The 23,089-nt window shown below is 36.6% G+C and overlaps 1 protein-coding gene across 2 annotated transcripts in view; it reads left to right on the forward strand.

Moving 5' to 3' along the window:
- Positions 1-7,076, forward strand: part of DNAAF6 (dynein axonemal assembly factor 6) — a 43,941-nt gene extending 36,865 nt beyond the window's left edge. For both annotated transcript variants that reach the window (XM_059911184.1, XM_059911185.1), the window contains exon 7: positions 6,838-7,076. In XM_059911184.1, the coding sequence (XP_059767167.1) occupies positions 6,838-6,967 (130 nt within the window). In that variant the 3' untranslated portion in view covers positions 6,968-7,076. The remainder of the gene's footprint in view (positions 1-6,837) is intronic.
- The last annotated feature ends 16,013 nt before the right edge of the window (positions 7,077-23,089 follow it).

A 23,089-nucleotide genomic window follows, 5' to 3' on the forward strand; every position in this document is an offset into this window, starting at 1 on the left:
AACATATCAAATATTTTCTCATTACTTAATATAATTTCAAAAATGTATTCACTCAAAAAAATGTCTCATGTTATAAAAATTACATTCCTTATTCCTACCATTCACTTCAAGGAGTATTGTAATTTTTTTCCATTACGTTATACACGCATTTACTCTTCCACACAATCTTTGCAAGGAAAGTTGGTTAAATGAACAGTCAATTTTTCATGATATTTGTGCACTTGTTAAAAGCACACACATATCTACACACTATGGAGTTAATTTCCGTTCCCCTAGCAGTTCTCCCTGTCTCCATCCATCTTTAGGCAGCTGCTCTGGCTATGCTGTCATTCCAGACATTTATCAGAGCCCACGAAATGAAAGACTCACACACAGATATTTTTCCACATTGAAGGTAGGCTGCACTAGGTCATTTGGATCTTAAAGTACTTATACATTAAATGCTCAGTGCATGAAGGTACTGTCTCTTAAGAAAAAGATTCATTAATTAAGATAGAAGACAGAAGGGAGGATTATCCAAGATGGCGGAGTAGAAGGACGTGCTCTCACTCCCTCTTGCGAGAGCACCAGAATCACAACTGGCTGCTGGACAATCATCGACAGGAAGACCCTGGACTTCACCAAGGAGGATACCCCACGTCCAAGGACAGAGGAGAAGCCACAGTGAGATGGTAGGAGGGGCGCAATCAGAGTAAAATCAAATCCCATAACTGCTGGGTGGGTGACTCACAGACTGGCGAACACTTATACCACAGAAGTCCACCCACTGGAGTGAAGGTTCTGAGCCCCACGTCAGGCTTCCCAACCTGGGGGTCCGGCAACGGGAGGAGGAATTCCTAGAGAATCAGACTTTGAAGCCTACTGGGAACTGATTGGAGGACTTTGACAGGACTGGGGGAAACAGAGACCCCACTCTTGGAGGGCACACACAAAGTAGTGTGCGCATCGGGACCCAGAGGAAGGAGCAGTGACCCTGGGGGAGACTGAACCAGACCTACCTGCTGGTGTTGGGGGGTCTCCTGCAGAGGCGGGGGGTGGCTCTGTTTCACTGTGGGGACAAGGACACTGGCAGCGGAGGTTCTGGGAAGTGCTCCTTGGCATGAGCCCTCCCAGAGTCTGCCATTAACCCCACCAAAGAGCCCAGGTAGGCTCCAGTGTTGGGTTGCCTCAGGCAAAACAACCAACGGGGAGGGAACCCAGCCCCACCCATCAACAGTCAAGTGGATTAAAGTTTTACTGAGCTCTGACCACCACAGCAACAGTCAGCTCTACCCACCACCAGAGCCTCCCATCAAGCCTCTTTAGATAGCCTCAGCCACCAGAGGGCAGACAGCAGAAGCAAGAAAAACTACAATCCTGCAGCCTGTGGACCAAAAACCACATTCACAGAAAGATAGACAAGATGAAAAGGCAGAGGTCTATGTACCAGATGAAGGAACAAGATAAAACCCCAGAAAAACAACTAAATGAAGTGGAGATAGGCAACCTTCCAGAAAAAGAATTCAGAATAATGATAGTGAAGATGATCCAGGACCTCGGAATAAGAATGGAGGCAAAGATCGAGAAGATGCAAGAAATGATTAACAAAGACCTAGAAGAATTAAAGAACAAACAAACAGAGATGACCAATACAATAACTGAAATGAAAACTACACTAGAAGGAATCAGTAGCAGAATAACTGAGGCAGAAGAACGGATAAGTGACCTGGAAGACAGAATGGTGGAATTCACTGCTGCAGAACAGACTAAAGAAAAAAGAATGAAAAGAAATGAAGACAGCCTAAGAGACCTCTGGGACAACATTAAATGCAACAACATTCGCATTATAGGGGTCCCAGAAGGAGAAGAGAGAGAGAGAGGACCAGATAAAATATTTGAAGAGATTATAGTCGAAAACTTCCCTAACATGGGAAAGGAATTAGCCACCCAAGTCCAGGAAGCGCAGAGAGTCCCATACATGATAAACCCAAGGAGAAACTTGCCGAGACACATAGTAATCAAAGTGGCAAAAATTAAAGACAAAGAAAAATTATTGAAAGCAGCAAGGGAAAAACGACAAATAACATACAAGGGAACTCCCATAAGGTTAACAGCTGATTTCTCAGCAAAAACTCTACAAGCCAGAAGGGGGTGGCATGATATACTTAAAGTGATGAAAGGGAAGAACCTACAACCAAGATTACTCTACCCGGCAAGGATCTCATTTAGATTTGATGGAGAAATCAAAAGTTTTACACACAAGCAAAAGCTAAGAGAATTCAGCACCACCCAACCAGCTCTACAACAAATGCTAAAGGAACTTCTCTAAGTGGGAAACACAACCTGGAAGAAATGGACAAATTTTTAGAAAGGTATAACCTTCCAAGACTGAACCAGGAAGAAACAGAAAATATGAACAGACCAATCACAAGTAATGAAATTGAAACTGTGATTAAAAATGTTCCAACAAACAAAAGTCCAGGACCAGATGGCTTCACAGGTGAATTCTATCAAACATTTAGAGAAGAGCTAACACCTATCCTTCTCAAACTCTTCCAAAAAATTGCAGAGGAAGGAACACTCCCAAACTCATTCTATGAGGCCACCATCACCCTGATACCAAAACCAGACACAGACACTACAAAAAAAGAAAATTACAGACCAATATCACTGATGAATATAGATGCAAAAATCCTCAACAAAATACTAGCAAACAGAATCCAACAACACATTGAAAGGATCATACACCATGATCTAATGGGATTTATCCCAGGTATGCAAGGCTTCTTCAATATACGCAAATCAATCAATGTGATACACCATATTAACAAATTGAAGAAGAAAAACCATATGATCATCTCAATAGATGCAGAAAAAGCTTTTGACACAATTCAACACCCATTTATGATAAAAACTCTCCAGAAAGTGGGCATAGAGGGAACCTACCTCAACATAATAAAGGCCATATATGACAAACCCACAGCAAACATCATTCTCAATGGTGAAAAACTGAAAGCATTTCCTCTAAGATCAGGAACGAGACAAGGATGTCCACTCTCACCACTATTATTCAACATAGTCATGGAAGTCCTAGCAACGGCAATCAGAGAAGAAAAAGAAATAAAAGGAATACAAATTGGAAAAGAAGAAGTAAAACTGTCACTGTTTGCAGATGACATGATACTATACATAGAGAATCCGAAAACTGCCACCAGAAAACTGCTAGAGCTAATTAATGAATATAGTAAAGTTGCAGGATACAAACTTAATGCACAGAAATCTCTTGCATTCCTATACACTAATGATGAAAAATCTGAAAGAGAAATTATGGAAACACTCCCATTTACCATTGCAACAAAAAGAATAAAATACCTAGGAATAAACCTACCTAGGGAGACAAAAGACCTGTATGCAGAAAAGTATAAGACACTGATGAAAGAAATTAAAGATGATACCAACAGTTGGAGAGATATACCATGTTCTTGGATTGGAAGAATCAACATTGTGAAAATGACTATACTACCCAAAGCAATCTACAGATTCAATGCAATCCCTATCAAATTACCAATGGCATTTTTTACGGAGCTAGAACAAATCATCTTAAAATTTGTATGGAGACACCAAAGACCCCGAATAGCCAAAGCAGTCTTGAGGGAAAAAAATGGAGCTGGAGGAATCAGACTCCCTGACTTCAGACTATACTACAAAGCTACAGTAATCAAGACAGTATGGTACTGGCACAAAAACAGAAACATAGATCAATGGAACAAGATAGAAAGCCCAGAGATTAACCCACGCACCTATGGTCAACTAATCTATGATAAAGGAGGCAAAGATATACAATGGAGAAAAGACAGTCTCTTCAATAAGTGGTGCTGGGAAAACTGGACAGCTATATGTAAAAGAATGAAATTAGAATACTCCCTAACACCATACACAAAAATAAACTCAAAATGGATTAGAGACCTAAATATAAGACTGGACACTATAAAACTCTTAGAGGAAAACATAGGAAGAACACTCTTTGACATAAATCACAGCAAGATCTTTTTTGATCCACCTCCTAGAGTAATGGAAATAAAAACAAAAATAAACAAATGGGACCTAATGAAACTTCAAAGCTTTTGCACAGCAAAGGAAACCATAAACAAGACGAAAAGACAACCCTCAGAATGGGAGAAAATATTTGCAAACGAATCAACGGACAAAGGATTAATCTCCAAAATATATAAACAGCTCATTCAGCTCAATATTAAAGAAACAAACACCCCAATCCAAAAATGGGCAGAAGACCTAAATAGACATTTCTCCAAAGAAGACATACAGACGGCCACAAAGCACATGAAAAGATGCTCAGCATCACTAATTATTAGAGAAATGCAAATCAAAACTACAATGAGGTATCACCTCACTCCTGTTAGAATGGGCATCATCAGAAAATCTACAAACAACAAATGCTGGAGAGTGTGTGGAGAAAAGGGAACCCTCTTGCACTGTTGGTGGGAATGTAAATTGATACAGCCACTATGGAGAACAATATGGAGGTTCCTTAAAAAACTAAAAATGGAATTACCATATGACCCAGCAATCCCACTACTGGGCATATACCCAGAGAAAACCGTAATTCAAAAAGACACATGCACCCCAATATTCATTGCAGCCCTATTTACAACAGCTAGGTCATGGAAGCAACCTAAATGCCCATCAACAGACGAATGGATAAAGAAGTTGTGGTACATATATACAATGGAATATTACTCAGCCATAAAAAGGAACGAAATTGAGTCATTTGTTGAGACGTGGATGGATCTAGAGACTGTCATACAGAGTGAAGTAAGTCAGAAAGAGAAAAACAAATATCGTATATTAACGCATGTATGTGGAACCTAGAAAAATGGTACAGATGAGCCGGTTTGCAGGGCAGAAGTTGAGACACAGATGTAGAGAATGGACATATGGACACCAAGGGGGGAAAACTGTGGTGGGGTGGGGATGGTGGTGTGCTGAATTGGGCGATTGGGATTGACATGTATACACTGATGTGTATAAAATTGATGCCTAATAAGAACCTGCAGTATAAAAAAACAAACAAACCAAACAACTAATACTAAACTTTCATTGGGTTATTTGTATGGAAATATGTTAATATAAATGTTTCATACATTACATGAAATTTCTAAAAATCTTATGTTTGTATTTGTATGGAAATATGTATGGAAATATGTTAATATAAATGTTTCAGACATTACATGAAATGTCTAAAAATCTTATATGTTCTGGTATAATGTTATAAGTCATAATCCTAGCTATTACTTTAAAATGTATATCTCAGAAATAACTAATTTTCTTGTCAACTGCATTATTATGAACTTTCATCAAATCTTTAACTGTGGTCATTTTTAAGTCTTTTGTCATTTACAGACAGTTCTGGGTGTACTCTGATGCTTTTGCAAATATGTTCCTATAAAAGGGTTTCATCTTCAAGAAATTCATGGAAAAGACTCTGACAAGTACAGGTTTCTGGTAACTGACTGTACTGCTGAACTGAATGAATAAGCATTTTCAGAACTCTAATGAAAAACTGATGAACTCATAAAAGTGCTAACAAAAGATCAAGATGAAAAAAAAATTAATTACATGGGACTGAGTGAACTGATGAGGATGAGTATAATTTTTGTGACTTTCTGTCTGAATTAAAAAAAAAATCCCACAAGGTCTCAGAGGCAAAGAATATACAAATCAATTTTCACTGCAAAGTAAAGGAGCTGTTACAGTGGAGGATTACTGGACTGAATGTCAATACTATGACATAGTATGAGTGTGTTTCATGTTTGGTAATTGAAATCATTGTTGCTTTTGTTGTGGTCATCCATGTACAATGCTTGGTGTCAGTCTATTTATCTCTTGTAAAAATAAAATACAGTGTGTGTGTGTGAAAAAAAAAAAAAAGATAGAAGACAGAAGATAGAATTAAAGTTTTTATCACTTTTCCTAAACACTTGAACATGCTTTGGAGCCATGCTATTACCTGAAATTGTATTATTGGAAATGTGTCTTGTTTTTTAGTTTATTAATATTCACATCTACTTTCTTTAGTTTCTAACTTTGACACCTGTAACACTATGCTTACCGGCTCCAAGAAAGATAAGAGCGGACATTCTGCTCATGTAAATGCTCATGTATTTATACTCATGTATAAATGAGTATAAGGCAAAACAAGTGAATTTGTTTTTGCTCATGTACCTATAATTCTCATGCCAACCATGCATCTAAAGCATACAGTTATCCAGCAACTGAGCCAGAAACTGCAAACTACACTCAGCAATCTCTCACAGGAAATTTTTGTCAATGTATAGTAGAAAGAACAGAAGCAGGCAGAGAAAAGCACTTTCATTGATCTGGTATTGAAATCATTCCAGGCCTGAGTTTCAATAACTACACCTAAAGTAGTAGTAGAGACTCAGTTGTGTTAGCAGAATTATTTAGAACCATTCCAATGTTCAGGTTTCTGTCAGGCAGCCACATTCCATCTACACATAAGTATGACTGGCAACAGATCTATCCAACCGACTTAAAGTTGCAATGGTTCTATTTCTATGCCAATAAACATAGCCTGAGACTATGTGTATATAATGTGAAATGAGGTCAATTTAGAAAAAAAGAGGGGTGGTCAAAACCACTGCTTGGATTTTTAAGGACAAAAAAATGGTATACTGTTTGTGCTATTTAGGCCTATTTTTGATCCAGTATTCATACCGTCTAAATAGTTTTTTGGTTCCTAACATTGTGATGATATATATTGCTTCCCATTGTCTTGATATCACTGATTCTAGGTTTTTATTTTGTTTTGTTTTTTAGGAAGCTGTTGGCAACCCTTCCCCATCCTGTGGAATGCAGCAGTGCCAAAGCTTTGTATATTGTTGAAACTGAGACTCTCGAGGTCACTGTGACTATGAAACGAGAGTTGGATTTTATTAATTTCTTCTGAAACAACATGAATAAGGAGGAAAAGTGGTAAAATACCACTGATAAAAAATAAAAACCTTTGAAAAAATTGGTTAATGTTTTCTATCTTCTCTTTAGTATTCTGACATATTTCAGGCAGGGCCTAAATTCAATTCTAGTGCTATTCTGATCATTTACAGTCATTTCTATTAATCTAGTAGAAAATGCTGTTTTCTCATACTAATAAGCTATTCCATTTTTATAGTGATAGCTGGATAGAATTTACAGGCTAACCAATTAGATTACTACATGGTCAGCTAAATAACTGAAATATCACCATGAAATCGTTGGTCCACTTACTTCAGTAGTCTGAAGAACTTAAGCCAATTGATTATACCTTGATACAATCAGTTGCATAGCAATTGGTCATTACTGTCACCAGAAAAGTTTATTTAGTTTCCTTTTTGTTGATTTAGTCAAATGATTTCCAGTGTTCTCTGTTTAGGCTCTCACTATTGTTCTGTAATATACAAATAACAGAGGATTATAAATAGTTTGATGTGCCATACTAACAACATGTTTTACTTGAATAAGAAATACTCTTGAGCACACAGTATTATTTGGCTTCCTCGGTCCTGTTCTCAGTGTTTGGATCTATTTAAGTTAAAAATATTTTCCTTTTGTGCGCTAATAATTATTAACAATGCCTTTTTGAGTACTGTGTTTATATTTAGTAATTGATTTTCTTGACATTTAAAAGGAATATAAAGAAAAGTGTGGCGCATTTACAAATCCTGTTCTCTCTCATTTCCTATATTTATTTGTAATTGGACATACTTATGTTATGAATTTGTACCCTGCCTCTTCTGTACTGTATTGCATAAGTTTATTTTAGAATTATTTATGAATCACTTGTACTTTAAAACTTGTTGACTTGGTCTCACACATCATTGTAGAACTCTGGAGTTACCTGGGAGTAAATTTTGAAAAGAGATAAACAGCAGAAAGATGTGAACTATTAAGGGACTAAATACTCAAGCAGATATTGTCTAGGTTAACTATGCAGATAACTGTGAAGCATCTAGTTTATGACTAGATCAAATAGAAGGAAAAGACTGAGATTTTGGAAAAAGTGGTTATGTTAAAACACCAAGCTCTTGTAGAGAATTTGACTTTGAAATTACCACCATGACTTTCTTCTGAGGGTGGGATTAACTGAAAGGAAGTTAGTGTCTGTGAATTTAAGTCCATGGTGTCACAGAATTAAGAGTGTCCTACTTTGCTTTCTTAACATCTTTTTAAAAGGCTGTATTTTAAGAATTTAAGATTATACCCTAAACTGTAAACTCTGGAGTAAGCCTAAGCAGTAGCCAATATTTTTCTTCTCTAGATAGCAACAGGGAGTCAGTGGAAAATGTATCTCTTCTTCAGATGTACTGGCCCTAATTACAAAGACCATTATTACTCAAGCTGACTGAATGTGTACAAGTTGTCCCTGGAAGAGAAGATAGAGCATATCCAGGCCAACTTGAATTGGGCTTTGGTTATGTTGTACTGTATCAATTATATAATGAAACAATGAAATGTGATCCAGTAGTTTATACCCATCTACAAATTATCCTACTTCACTGTCCTTGGCCTCAGAAGTAGCAACTTTGTTATCGTTGCTGTTTCGTTTTTAAGCTAACTCACAGGACTTTTCTCTCTTTAAAGGGGAATAGTCCATTAAAGCAAATGTAGAAAAAGAGAATACAAAAGGAAGTTAAAACCACGATTGTGGCATATTATTAGCCTTCTCCTTCATGAACTTCTTTACCTCCCTTTTTGGTTTTATAATCTCTAGTTGCGTTTGTGAGGATTCAGTCATTCATTCATGCACTCATTAATGCATTCTTTCAACAAATAACCACTGAGCATTTACCACATGCCTGGCCCTATGTTACGTGCTGGGCATATAGCAATGATCAAACCAGATGTGGTCCCTGTCCTCATGGAGCAAGTAGTTTAGCAAGGGAGACCAACAATAACCAAGTAAACACATAAACACGTATTTTCAAGTTTATTAGTAGTATGAAGGAAAACAATGCATGCTTTGAGAGTATCAGAGAAACCAAACCTAGTCTGGGGAATGAGGTCAGAAAAGGCTCCCCTAAGGATTTCATACTCAGCTGAAACATGGAGAATACCAAGGATTTAGCCAGGCAAAGAGAGTGTTGAGGGAAGGAGGGTGGTAGGGCTTCTAGGTGCAAGGAGTAGCAAATGTGAAGACCCAGGATGGAAAGAACCTGGAGCGTAGAGTTCAAGGAAATTAAAGCCTGTGTGGTTGAAGTAGAATGAATCTGGCAAGTGTGACTGGAGGTAAGGTTGGAAATGTAGGCTGGAGCAATGTCATGTAGAACCTTACAGGCTAAGGTTAGGAACTTGAATTTTATTCTAAGTTCTTTGGAGAAGAGGATGTATTTGGAGGCAAGAATGAAAATGGGGAGACCACTTAGGAGGCTATTGCAATAGCCCAGGCAAATTATTATTCTACACTTCATCCTAAGTAAAATTCATTTGATTTTTTTCTAATTAGAAAAAAAGTACATGCTTACATGATCCAAGTAGGAAACTTTAACAATACAGAAAAGCTCCTTAAAAATAAAGCAAAATTTAAAATCACCTGTAAGCCAACAAACCATAAATAACCACTCTTAACCATTTTTAGTGCCTCTTTCCAACTTTTTCTTTCAATGCATAAGACAGATACCAGTTTTCCCCCAAATATGATGATAACACACAAACTGGCTTTAAAACCTACTTTCTTTTAATTTCCAAGTATATTCTTTTTTATTATCTTTTTGTTTCTGGGAATTCTAATTGTATTGCACTGTGATAAAAAAGTGTGATAAATGAATGATCCATGTGTAGTTTTAAAGAATGAGTATTCTGTAATTATTGGGCACAGAATTCTATCTATATATATCAACTCAAGTTTTTTTAATATTTTAATTTTATTGGAGTATAGTTTATTTACAATGTTGTGTTTCAACTCGTTTTTCTTTTTAAAACTGTGTTGTTCAGATCTTCTACATTCTTGTTAATTTTTGGCCTGCTTTCTGTATCAACATGAAGAGGTGTATTATTGATAAAATTTACCAGTGATGATAGATTTGTTCATTATCTCCTTGTAATTCTGTCAATTTTTGCTTTATGTTTTTTAAGGCAATATATTTAGCTGCAGACAGACTTAAAATTGTTCTGTCTTCCTGGTGGATTATTCCTTTTATCAATATTCTGTGACACTCTTTATCCCTAATAATGTTTTTTGCTTTAAAGTTTGTTTTACTTTACATTAACATAGCTACATCAACTTTGGTTAGTATTTGCGTGGCATATCTTTTTCCATCACTTTCTATGCCTTTATGTTTTAGGTATGACTTTTATGAACAGAATTTAGATAAATTTTGGATTGTTAAATGCAACAAAGATTCTCACATGTTTCATCCAGTTACATTTATTGTGATGAATGATACACTTGGATTTATTTATATCACCTTATCATGGGATTTCTCTCATTCTGCTTTTTTCTAAGTTTTTTTTTCTCCTTTCTTGCCTTTTTTTTTTTCTATTAGTCAGTTTTCAAAATTCTTTTTTCCTCCTGCTGATTTGGAAGTTATATATACTTTTTTTTTTTTTTTTACTTCAAATGTCTAAAGTTTCTCAATAGTTCTACCGCCCATAACACGATTCAAAGACATAGAAAGTTTTAACTAAACCATGTCTCTCCAACTTTGTTTTCATACCCCCAAATTATTCATCATCCTCATTATTGTTTTTTCATGACCGATGCTATTTAGATCTACCCACATGTCTACTAATTCTTCTCTCGCCATTCTTTTTTCCACATTAGTGCTTCCTTTCTGAAGTGCATACTTTAGTATTTCTTTCAGTGACAGTCTGTGAGTTCTTGATTCTCTCAGTTCATTCCTGGAAATGTTTTTATTGCCCTCACTCTTGAATGATAATTTAGCTGGGCTTAGAAAGCTAGGTTGACAGATATTTTCCTTCAGAACTTTGAAGATATTATTTACCTGTGTTCTGGACTATATTTCGTAATTTAAAAGTCTGCTGTCTATCTCGTTGTTCCTTTGGAGGTAATCTATCTTTTCTCTCTGGTAGTTTTAAAGATTCTTCTCTTTGTTTCGGGTGTTCTGCAGTTTGATTATAATGTGTCTGCATATAGATTTAATTTTACTTATTTTATTTGGCACTTGTTCTTAAATCTTTCATCAGTCCTGGAAAATCCTCTGCCATTATGTACTCAAGTATTTCCTTTCTCCCATTCTTGCTATTTTCCTTCTAGAACTCCTCTTAGATTAAGGTTGGACCTTTCATTTTTTTTTTTTTTTTTTTGATGTAGATCATTTTAAAAGTCTTTATTGAATTTGTTACAATGTTGCTTCTGTTTTATGTTTTGGTTTTTTGGCCACGAGGTGTGTGGGATCTTAGATCCCCAACCCAGGATCGAACACACACCCCCTGCATTGGAAGGCGAAGTCCCAAACACTGGACTGCCAGGGAAGTCCCTGGACCTTTCATTCTATCCTCCATGTTTTTCAGCCTCTCAGACATATTTTCCATCTCTATTTTTCCTTAATATTGGATAATTTTCTCAAATCTATTATACCCTAGCTCAATGATTCTCAGGATTCTAATCTTGCTGGTGATTGTGTCCACTGACTCTCACTCTTGGTAGATCATTTAATCTTGTGGGGTTTTTTCACATTTTATTTTTTGAATTTTAGAATTTTAGAATTTTATTTATTATTTTATACAGCAGATTCTCATTAGTTATCCATTTTATGCATATTAGTGTATACATGTCAATCCCAATCTCCCAATTCATCACACCACCACCACCACCCCCACTTTCCCCCCTTGGTGTCCATACGTTTGTTCTCTAAATCTTGTAGGTTTTTAAAAATTGAAATATCTTCTTTAATTGGGCTTTAAAAAAATTCTGTGAAAAATTCTTACAGTCTGTGTTGTGGGAGCAGCCCTTCAAGCAGCTTTACCTTTGCTTCTTCCAAGACCCTCAGTGTACAGTTTCCTTGGTCATGCAGGTAGGATAAATTAAAACCCAAAGCTCACATGAGTTCCAGAACTGTGCTTTAAATTCTCAGAGGAAATTTTTTCTTCCATCTTTGATTTAGTCAGATAAACTTCCTTGTTTCCCTATGCCAAAGATGCAGATTTTTTTCTACTCCAAACTTTTATACAGAGTACAGCCCTTCCAGGGGACCTTTATGACGAGACCCTTGGGCCCAAGACCTCATCTCCTGTCCCTGTGGTTCTTAAAAGTTGAAACTCCCTTCCCTGCTCGATTTTAAAGACAATGTGCAAAAAAAATTTTTAAATCTCATTAATAATGTTTTATATAGACTACATGTTAAAATGACATTTTGACATATTGGGTTGAATAAAATTTATTATTGAAACTCAAAAAAACCCCAAAAACTAAAAAACAAAACAAAACAAAACCTCCCTTCCCAGGGTAACCACAACTCCCACTCACAAGATTACAACTCTGATTTTCCATTTCCTCTTCATTTCTGGCATCTGGGAGTTTTCCTTGATTTCTTGTGAACTCAGTTATGCAATTTAAAAAATGTTTGTATATTTTTATCTTGTACTCATAGAGGTCTGTATCAAAAGGGTTTTTCAGTTAGTTTAATTGGCCATGGCCAGTCAGCTTTCTTAATTTAGCAAAATATTTTTAATATCTTCCCATGTTAATATTCTTCAACACAACTGTTGTAGATTGAATTTCCCAGAAATCAGACTCCAACTCAGCAAAAGTATATTAGAGAGTCCTCTTGAGATCAACACCTGTTGAAGGAAGGAAAGGAAACAATATTGGACAAAGAGAGTAGTTGGGCTGCAAAGCAGTCACAGGGCCTTAGCAGACCACATAGGGAGCTCTGAATCTGGAATAATCTCCCAGAATTGTCCCCAGTTGGAGCAAGGAGGCTGAACCTTTATATTCCAGCATTGACTGGTCATTGAATGCAAACTGCACCTTGGAAGATAGTGTTAACCTTGGGATAGGTCACTCTCTTGGACTGAGTTCCCAGAAAAGGCTGACAGCTGAGGACAATCTGCCAGCAGCTCTGCTAGCTGCTGGAGGAATAAGGCCTTCTGTCTTGAAGCAGGATCTGTATGCACATAATAGTGTCCACTACAATGATTTTTAATGGTTTCAGAGTATCCCATCACATGTGTATAATACAATTTACTGATTCTAAATATCCAATAATAATGGATTGGCTATTTCTAATTTTTCCTATATCAATAATACTGATATGAGCATTATTATACATTCTCTTTGTCTACATCTCATACTTTTTTCCTTAGGTTAAATTCTTAGAAGTGAAATTATTAGATATACACATTTTAAAATATTTTTATAAGTTTAGCCAACTTGTCTATCAAAATGCTTATACTAGTATATACTTACTTCCCCCAACAATATATGAGTACCCATTTCTCTACACTCGAAGAAATCCTGAAAGTCATCATGTCTTTTCATCATTTCCAATTTAATAAGGAAAAATAACATCATGTCATTTTGACAAATAACCTTATTCGACATTGTTTTGTGTTGGTTTCCACCTATTGATAGTGATGCTATCAGCTAGGAATGCCTGCGGCTCTCACCTGGGCCTGTGCTACCTGTGAGGTGCCCCCATAGACAGTTCCCCAACTGGCCCTCGTGGTTCTTATTACGATTGCAAGACCCACTTCTGCAACAACCATCCAGAAACTTTGAAAAAACAAGATATGTTACTTACATATTCTGGACAGTACACAGCATGTCCGAGGGCCACACGGAGAGGTTACGGGTAAAAAGATATTGTGTGGACGTGGGGTTCTGCCTTTATTGGGTTCAAGTGTGAAGTGTCCAAGGTTTCCCTTGATTCACCCTTCATTGGTGAATTTAAAACATAAGAGCAGGAATTAAATCACAGGAAGGGAAAAGTAAGCGGTCAGTTATCTAGGTCACCCAGGGCTTTCTAAAAGGGGAACTTCACAGGCGGGGCGGCCTGGCTCTTTATCTACTTGTGCAACTGGCAGTGTGTTTATTGAAGATGGATGTCTTTGAAATGGATGCCTCGAAAATCAAAAGCTTAATGTCAGGCACTTATATTACAGTCAAAAAAGCTAACTGTTGGGCATTTACACTACGGACATACTAGTGAAGTTAAACAATTTTTCATACACTTACTAGCCTCTTATGTTCTTGTTTTGAGGACTGTTTTTTCTTTTGATCATTTTTCTATAAGAATATTTAACTTTTTCTTATTGATTTGTCAAATTTGGTTATTTGTAATATATTTTACAAATATTTCCCCCAGAGTGTTCTTTACCTTTTAATTTTGTTTATAATATTTGTAATAGGAATTTTTTATTGTTATGTAGTATATTTGTAGAAGGATTATCCACTTTTTTTAAAATTTATTTTTGGCTGCCTTGGGTCTTCATTGCTGCTCGCAGGCTTTTTCTACTTGCGTCAGTGGGGGCTACTCTTCCTTGTGGTGCGCGGGTTTCTCATTGTGGTGGCTTCTCTTGTTGTGGAGCATGGGCTCTAGGCACGCGGGCTTCAGTAGTTGTGGCATGCGGGCTCAGTAGTTGTAGCTTGCAGGCTCTAGAGCGTTGGCTCAGTAGTTGTGGTGCATGGGCTTAGTTGCTCTGTAGCATGTGGGACCTTCCCAGACCAGGGCTTGAACCCGTGTCCACTGCATTGACAGGCAGATTCTTAACCACTGCACCACCAGGGAAGTCCCTTCACTTATTTTTATTTTGATGGTTTTAAGGCTTCATCTTCTACTTTTAAACTGTATCCATCTGGAATTTATTTTAGAACAATTAATTTTTAGTCTCCTAATACTAGATTTGAGCATTATAAAATACATTTAAAACATTCACTGTCACACTCTGGCTTCTCCCGTTTAATTTTACCATGAAATCATCCATAAATTATGCTGTGAGAAGAGCAGTTGATGATTTGTAATATATTACAAAGTAACAGAATTTGAGTGCAATGCACTTTTAGTCAACCCTTCTGACAAGATAATTTTGCAATGTTTTTATTTGACTTTAAAATACATTTACATATGTATGAATAGGTCTTACACTGAATTTATGCTAGTACAAATTTAAGAAGCTTCATTATGAACACCCAACTAGAGAGGTGCTGGAAAGCAACCTTTTTTCCTCATCCTGCCTATCTGTTTATTGTTTTGTTTGTTTCATACTCCATGCAGTAAAGGACAGTATCACCCTTCTTCCTAAGCAGTGTTTTTATCTAAATGTATTGTCTAAATATTCCCACATTCAGGAGTGGTATGGGGGTGGGAATTGAACAGATAGGTAGTAAGGGCAAAGGTAATTTTTTTGTTTACAACATTTAACTTATGGATTACTCTGAGTACAGGGAAAGGCAAGGCCAAGGTTAACATGGAATCTTTATGCAAATAAGAAAAAGCTCCCCTGCCTCAAGCATTGACAAAAAGGCCCCCCAAAAGCACCCTCCACAAAAAGACCAGTAACAAAAAGGCACACTCCCCAGAAGCCAATTAGGGGGAGGCACTATATAGTGCCTATCCTGAATTTTCAGCTCAACTTGCTCCCTTTTACTCAATGCCTTTGGCCTTAGACAACTTCAGGCAGTCCTTCTTTCTCTGCATCCATTTTTTTCCTTGTTGCACTATAGACTTTAACACTCAGTTGAGGAATATGAATAAAGTCTATAGTTCAGTTAATATTATTGTACCAATGCTAGTTTTTCGGCTTTGATAATTGTACTATGGTAACACAAGATAGTTACATTAGGGGAAGGTAGGTAAACTATGAAAACTCTCTACACAATTTCTGGTGCTTCTTGTGAGTCTAAAACTATTTCAAAATAAAAAGTTTGTTTTAAAAAGTCAGTAAAGGAGAAAATCAGCTGCAAAATTATATTCAGAGCATCACTGCTCTTTCTGCTTTTGCAGCTTGGGACTTTATTTTTTTTGCCATTTTCACCTGTGGAGTGTTTCAAGTTTTGGTGAATATACTCCACCAAGCAGGGAATCTGTTTGTAGATGACAGCTGGTTTTATTTCACAAATACAACCTGTTCAACATAAAGACATAGAAACAATGAGCTCAATCTCAATTCCAGTAACGTTGGTAAGTGAACTTCTTTGCTAGACATTGTAGAGGTGGTGTATAGAAGTATACAGTCAAAAAATCTACAGTTTAGTTTGGAAAATATGAGTAGCATGTGATACAAAAGCAATATATGTATGTTATATTGCAGGATGTTAGCAAAAATGGTAGTGTAAGGACCACCGAAAATCCTCTTCTCCATAAAAGCAATGAGAAAACTAGCACAAATTCTTAAGAATTAACTGAGAACTCTAGAAATTAACAAAAAGCTTGCAACAATCCAGGGAACGTTTAAGGAAAATAGCTGAATCTGAGTAAAAATAGCAAGATTTGTGGCATTTTAACCTACTGTATTCCCACCTCCACCTTCTCCCTGATTCCACAGTAACTTTGAAAATCAATGGGCCACAATCATGGTGAAAACAAGCAGCCTGGAAACCACTGGAGGGCGCAAAATGAGGTTGGAGATTGTAATGGTTAATTCTATGTCTCAACATGACTGGATTGCAAAGTGTCCAGATATTTGGCTAATCATTATTTCTGGGTATGTCTGTGAGGGTATTTCTGGATGAAATTAGCATTTTGAACCTGTGGACTCAGTAAAGCAGTTTGCCCTCCCCAGCGTGAGTGGCATCATCCAATACATTAAGGGCCTAAATAAACAAAAAAGTGAAGGAAGGAAGAATTCGGCACTTCCTGCCTGATTGCTTGAGCTGGAACATCAATCTTTTCTTGCCCCCTGTGTACCTGTGGTTCTCAGGCCTTCAGACCCAGAGTGCAATTTACACCATTGGTTCTCCTGGTTCTCAGGCCTTAGGACTCAGACTGAAATATACCACTGGCTTTCCTGGGTCTCCAGATTGCAGATGGCAGATCGTGGGATTTCTCAGCCTCCATAACCGTGTGAGCCAATTCCTTATAATAAATCTACATCTATATCTCTATACACATATATATCTCTTGTTGGTTCTGTTTCTCTAGAGCACCCTAACTAATGCAGAGCTCCTTCAAAGTTCCATGCCCAGTGTTACTCTGATACCTAAATAAGACAAATACATCACAAGAAAAGAAAACTACAGACCAATAATTCCTTATGAATATAGATGTAAAAGTTCTCAACAAAATAGTAGCAAACTAAATCTAGCAACATATCAAAAGGATCATACACCATGACTGAGTGGGATTTATCCGAGGAATGGAAGGTTGGTTCAACATATGAAAATCAATCAATGTAAAGAGTCATGCACCACAATGTTCACTGCAGCTCTATTTACAATAGCCAGGACATGGAAGCAACCTAAGTGTCCATCAACAGATGAATGGATAAAGATGTGGCACACATATACAATGGAATATTACTCAGCCATAAAAAGAAACGAAACTGAGTTATTTGTAGTGAGGTGGATGGACCTAGAGTCTGTCATACAGAGTGAAGTAAGTCAGAAAGAGAAAAAATACTGTATGCTAACACATATATATGGAATCTAAAAAAAAAAAAAAGGTTCTGAAGAACCTAGGGGCAGGACAGGAATAAAGACACAGACGTAGAGAATGGACTTGAGGACACAGGGAGGGGGAAGGGTAAGCTGGGATGAAGTGAGAGAGTGGCATGGACATATATACACTACCAAATGTAAAACAGATAGCTAGTAGGAAGCAGCCACATAGCACAGGGAGATCAGCTCGGTGCTTTGTGACCACCTAGAGGGGTGGGATAGGGAGGGTGGGAGGGAGGAGATATGGTGATATATGTATACATATAGCTGATTCACTTTGTTATACAGCAGAAACTAATACAACATTGTAAAGCAATTATACTCCAATAAAGATGTTAGAAAAAAAAAGAAAATCAATCAATGTAACACAGCATATTAATAAAATAGAGGACAAAAACCACATGATCATCTCAACAGATACAGGAAAAGCATCTGACAAAATTAAATACCTTTCATGACAAAAACTTTCCAAAAATTATAAATAGAAGGAAATTTCCTTACCCTAATAAAGGGCATCTATGAAAAACCCACAGCCAACGTACTTAATGGTGAAAGGCAGAAAGTTTTCCCCTTGAGATCTGGAACAAGACAAGGAGGTCCACTCTTACCACTTCTATTCAACAGTTGACTGGAGGTTCTAACCAGGGCAATTAGGCAAGTAAAAGAGATAAAAGTCATCCAGATCGGAAAAGAAGAAATAAAACTATTGCAGATAACATGATCTTGTATACAGAACAAAATCTACAGAATTTTGTATATAGAAAAACCCAAATAACCCTCAAAAAAATCTCTTAAAGCTAATAAATGAGTTTACGAAAGCTGTAGGAAATAAAATCAACATACAAAAATTTGTTGTATTTCTATACACTAGCAATAAACAATCTGAAAATGAATTAAGTAAACAATTACATTTACACTGGCATCGAAAATAATAAAATACTGGGGCTTCCCTGGCGGGCCAGTGGTTAAGACTCCGTGCTTCCAATGTAGGGAATGCGGGTTCGATCCCTGGTTGGGGAATTAAGATCCCACATGCCACATGGCATGGCCAGAAAATAAAATAAAATAAAATAAAATAAAATAAAATAAAATACTTAGGAATAGTTTTTTAAAAGAACTATAGGACTTGTACATGGAAAACTACAAAATACTGTTGAAAGGAATTAAAGAAGACCTACATAAGTGGAAACACTTTCCATGGTCGTGGATTAGAAGACTTAATATTGTTAAGATGGTAATATCCTCTCAAATTAATCTACAGATTCAACACAAACCCTATCAAAATCTCAGGTAGCTTATTTGCAGAAATTGGCAGACTGATTCTAAAATGTATGTGGAAATGCAAGGGACCAAGAATAGCCCAAAAAATCTTGAAGAAGAAAAACAAGTTGGAGAACCCACATGTCCCAATTTCAAAACTTACTACAAAGGTACCATAATCAAGAATGTTCAGGACTTTCCTGCTGGCAGTGGTTAAGACTCCGAGCTCCCAACTCAGGGGGTCCTTGTTCAATACCTGGTCAGGAAACTAGATCCCACATGTATGCCACAACTAAGAGTTTGCATGCCACAACTAAGGAGCCTGCCAGCCGCAACTAAGGAGCACACGTGCTGCAACTAAGGAGCAGGTGAGCCACAACTAAGGAGCCTGCCTTCTGCAAGACCTGGTGAAACAAAATAAATAAATAAATAAACTATATATATATAAAGAATGTTCAGAATAGGCAAATCTACAGATAGAAAGTAGATTTACGGTTGCCTACATCTGACAAAAGGAGGAATGGGCTAATGGGCATGGGGATTCTTTTTGGAGTGATAAAAATGTTCTAGAAAGTGAAAATGGTTTGTAGATCAATATTATGTACTTCCTTGACATCTAAAGTGAGGAGGAAGGTGTGGATCTAATAGCCTAACTGTAAGCCATCCTCCCCAATCTACTCCTGTGGATAAGGTCCCCTGGCTAAATAACCCTCCTTATCACAGGGACCAGGCAAAATTCCTGCTTATCTTTAAGTAAAAGGTTTCAGTTCCCTGCCAGTCTGTGAAATTATTCAAACAAACCAATCACATTCTCATGTGGGAACCAAGGATCACTCCACATTCCTGATACTACAAAGTCTGCCTCCCACAGCCCCTGCATATTCATTCTGTTCCCAAGTACAACTCCTCTGTGGCCCTGTGTGACATGTTGTGCCTTCCCCTGGGGATTGAGTATATGTGATTAATAAACTGCTGTCAATCTCATCTGTCTAGTGTCAGGTGTCATGTGCTTGGCCATCCCCATAATCTTAGGGTCAGACTCCCTCTCTCACCAATGGGGTGAAGAGTAGGCAATAAAAATATGGTTGTATATCTTTGTGAATTATACTAAAATCCACTGAATTGTACATTCTAAAAGGGTGAATTTTATGGTATGTAAATTATACCTCAATTTTTAAATCATTGAAAACTAAACCAGATGGAAAAATTATGTGCTACGATGATAAATTCTATAGGTTTTCAGAGGACTACATCAGGAAAAACTTTGTACATGAGATGGGTCTTGATCTGGCTTTTGGAGGATGGCTGAGATTTGGGCACTCCTGGTAAGTGAAGGCCCAGAATGAGAAATGAATATGACAGATTTGAAGCACAGTATGCAAACTGATCTGACTAAATCGGATGATTGCTTCAGGAATTAGTAGAGAATAAATATGACTAGGCAGGTGGAAGAAAAATTAGAGAGGAGCTTGAAAGTCAGAAGAAGAGTTTAGCCTTGATCCAGTAAATCCAGATTTTTATCAGATACTTGACATGATACAGAGAGAAGAGGAAATATATAACCTAGTAATTAAAGAAAATAGTCTCCAGAGTCAGACAAACCTAGGACTAAATTGTGTCTCAGACTACTTCCATCACAAATACTATACCTTTACTATTTCACAGCTTTGAAGTTGGTTAATACCTTTGAATCTTGATATGGCAAGGCATCATTGTCACTTTCATTTACTGTGCTAGCATTCTCCCACTTACTGCTAGTTCTAAATATTCTTCTTTTTTTAAAGCCTAAAATGATTTAGCAACCAGACTCTGGGAAAGCTTGCTAACCTGATCCTCAGTTACATTTAAAGTGCTTAGAAAATTGTATTGTTTTGAAATAGTTTGACTTGAACTGAGCTAAAATTTACCTTTCATTGGTTTTCTAGGAAATAATGTAAATAAAATGATATGTTGCTTTGAAGTATTGAGAAATTAACTTTGTGAAGACTTCAGCAAGTGTTTTAATGTGATAGATGCCTAAGGTAATGGATAACAGTTGGAGCAAACCATAGATTACCTGAAAAGCTTAAAAGGAAAAACTGAAAAATGAGTTGTCCGTAGGGATTTTGAAAAGCTAGTACATATTTCTTATAATCTAGAAGACCAGGCACATGTGTAGGGCTGTGCACACACACAGGAAAGCCCTGAGAAAGCCATAAACTTTCACCCACCCCTGGCTGATTTGTGGTTCTGTGCAAGCAGGAAGTGTAAGCTAATGCAGAGTCATAAAGTGTTTGGCTGACAGTTGAAAGTTTGTCCAACATGCTTGCAGAGTCCCTTGGCAAAGACTGTGAGATTTTTAGCTCTAGGCATTTAAGAAAATCTCTACCTAGTCATTAGTTGCCCTCTAAGCTACTTGAGCATAGACGTCACTGGCCACATATGACAAAGAGTATAGAGCTTACTGAATTAGTTCAGAAAATTCACTGAACAAGCAAACAACTACAAAAAACAACTACAAAAACCAGCAATAACAACAAACCCTAGGGGGAGGGAACAACATAATTTCCAGGATTGTCAATTATATTATTTAAAATATCCAGTATTGGGATTTCCCTGGTGGTCCAGTGGTTAAGACTCCATGCTTCCACTGAGGGGGCATGGGTTTGATCCCTGGTCAGGGAACTAAGATCCTGCATGACATGTGGTGTGGCCAAAAACACATATATTTCCAGTATTTAATGAAAAATTATGAGACATGAAAAAAATCCTATGGCCATAACACAGGAAAAACACCAAGCAATAGAAACTGTCCATGAGCAGGTCCAGACATTGGCAATACTAGATATAAACTTTTAATCAGCTATTTTAAATATGTTCAAAGAACTAAAAGAAACAATTTCTAAAGAAACTAAAGAAAATTAGGAGAATAGTGTCTCTTTATATAGACAGTATAAAGAGATAGCAATTATAAAACTGAATCAAATAGAAATACTGGAGTTGAAAAGTACAATAAGTGAAATAAAAATTTCACTAGAGGGGCTCAACAGCATATTAGAACAGAAGAGTCAATGAATATGAAGACAGATCAATTGAAATTATCAAGTCTGAGGAACAGCAAGAAAAAAGGATGAAGAAAACTGAACAGAAACTCAGAGACCTGTGGGATATGATGAAGTATACCAACATACATATACTGTGAGTCCCAGAAGGAAAGGAAAAAAATAAAAGGAGGCAGAAAGAATATTTGAAGAAATATGACTGAAAAACTCCCAAATTTGATGAAACACATTACATATAAAAGACACTCAATGAAATCAAAGTAGGACAAACTAAGATATCCACATTGAGACACATCATAATCAAACAGTCAAAAGACAAAGAATTTTGAAAGCAGGGAGAGAGAAATGAGTAAGCATACATAAGAGCTCCTCAATAAGATTAGCAGCTGATTTCTCACCAGAAACCATGGAAGCAAGAAGGCAGTGGGATGACATATTAAAAGTGCTGGAAGAAAAAACTTTAAAGGTCAACCAAGTATTCTATATATGGCAAAACTACCTTCAAAATAAAGGAAAAATTAAGAGAGACAAAAACTGAGAGAGTTCATCTCTAGCAGAACTGTTCTCCAAGAATACTAAATGGAGCTTTTCAGGCTGAAATAAAAGGACACAAGATATTAACTTGAATCAACATGAAGAAATAAAGAAGGCTCACAAATAACTACATAGGAAAATATAAAAGACAGTACAAATGTATTCTTTGCATGTAACTACATTTTTTCATATCTGATTTAAAAGACAACTTCATAAAGCAAAAATTATAAATCTATGTTGATGAACACAATATATAAAGATGTAGTTTGTGACAATAATATGGATAGAAGAGAGGTGGATGAAGCAATGTAAGAGCAGCTTTTTATATTATTGAAATTCCATTGGTTTTAATCTAAACTATTTTGATATAGATTAGGAGGTTAATTACATTCCCTAGAGTCACCACAAATATACTCAAAAATATATATATAGTGGGGAAAAAAGACAAGGAATTAAAATAATACACTAGAAAATATCTATTTAACACAAAAGAATGCAGTAATTGAGGAATAACAAAGCAAAAAAGGCACGAGACACATAGAAAAATAGCTAAATGGTAGGCATAAATCCTATCTTAACAGTAATTATATTAAATATAAATGAATTAAACTCTCCAATTAAAAGGTAGAGATTAGCAGAATGG

Source organism: Balaenoptera ricei, chromosome X, assembly GCF_028023285.1.
Source record: "Balaenoptera ricei isolate mBalRic1 chromosome X, mBalRic1.hap2, whole genome shotgun sequence".
NCBI lineage: Eukaryota > Metazoa > Chordata > Mammalia > Artiodactyla > Balaenopteridae > Balaenoptera > Balaenoptera ricei.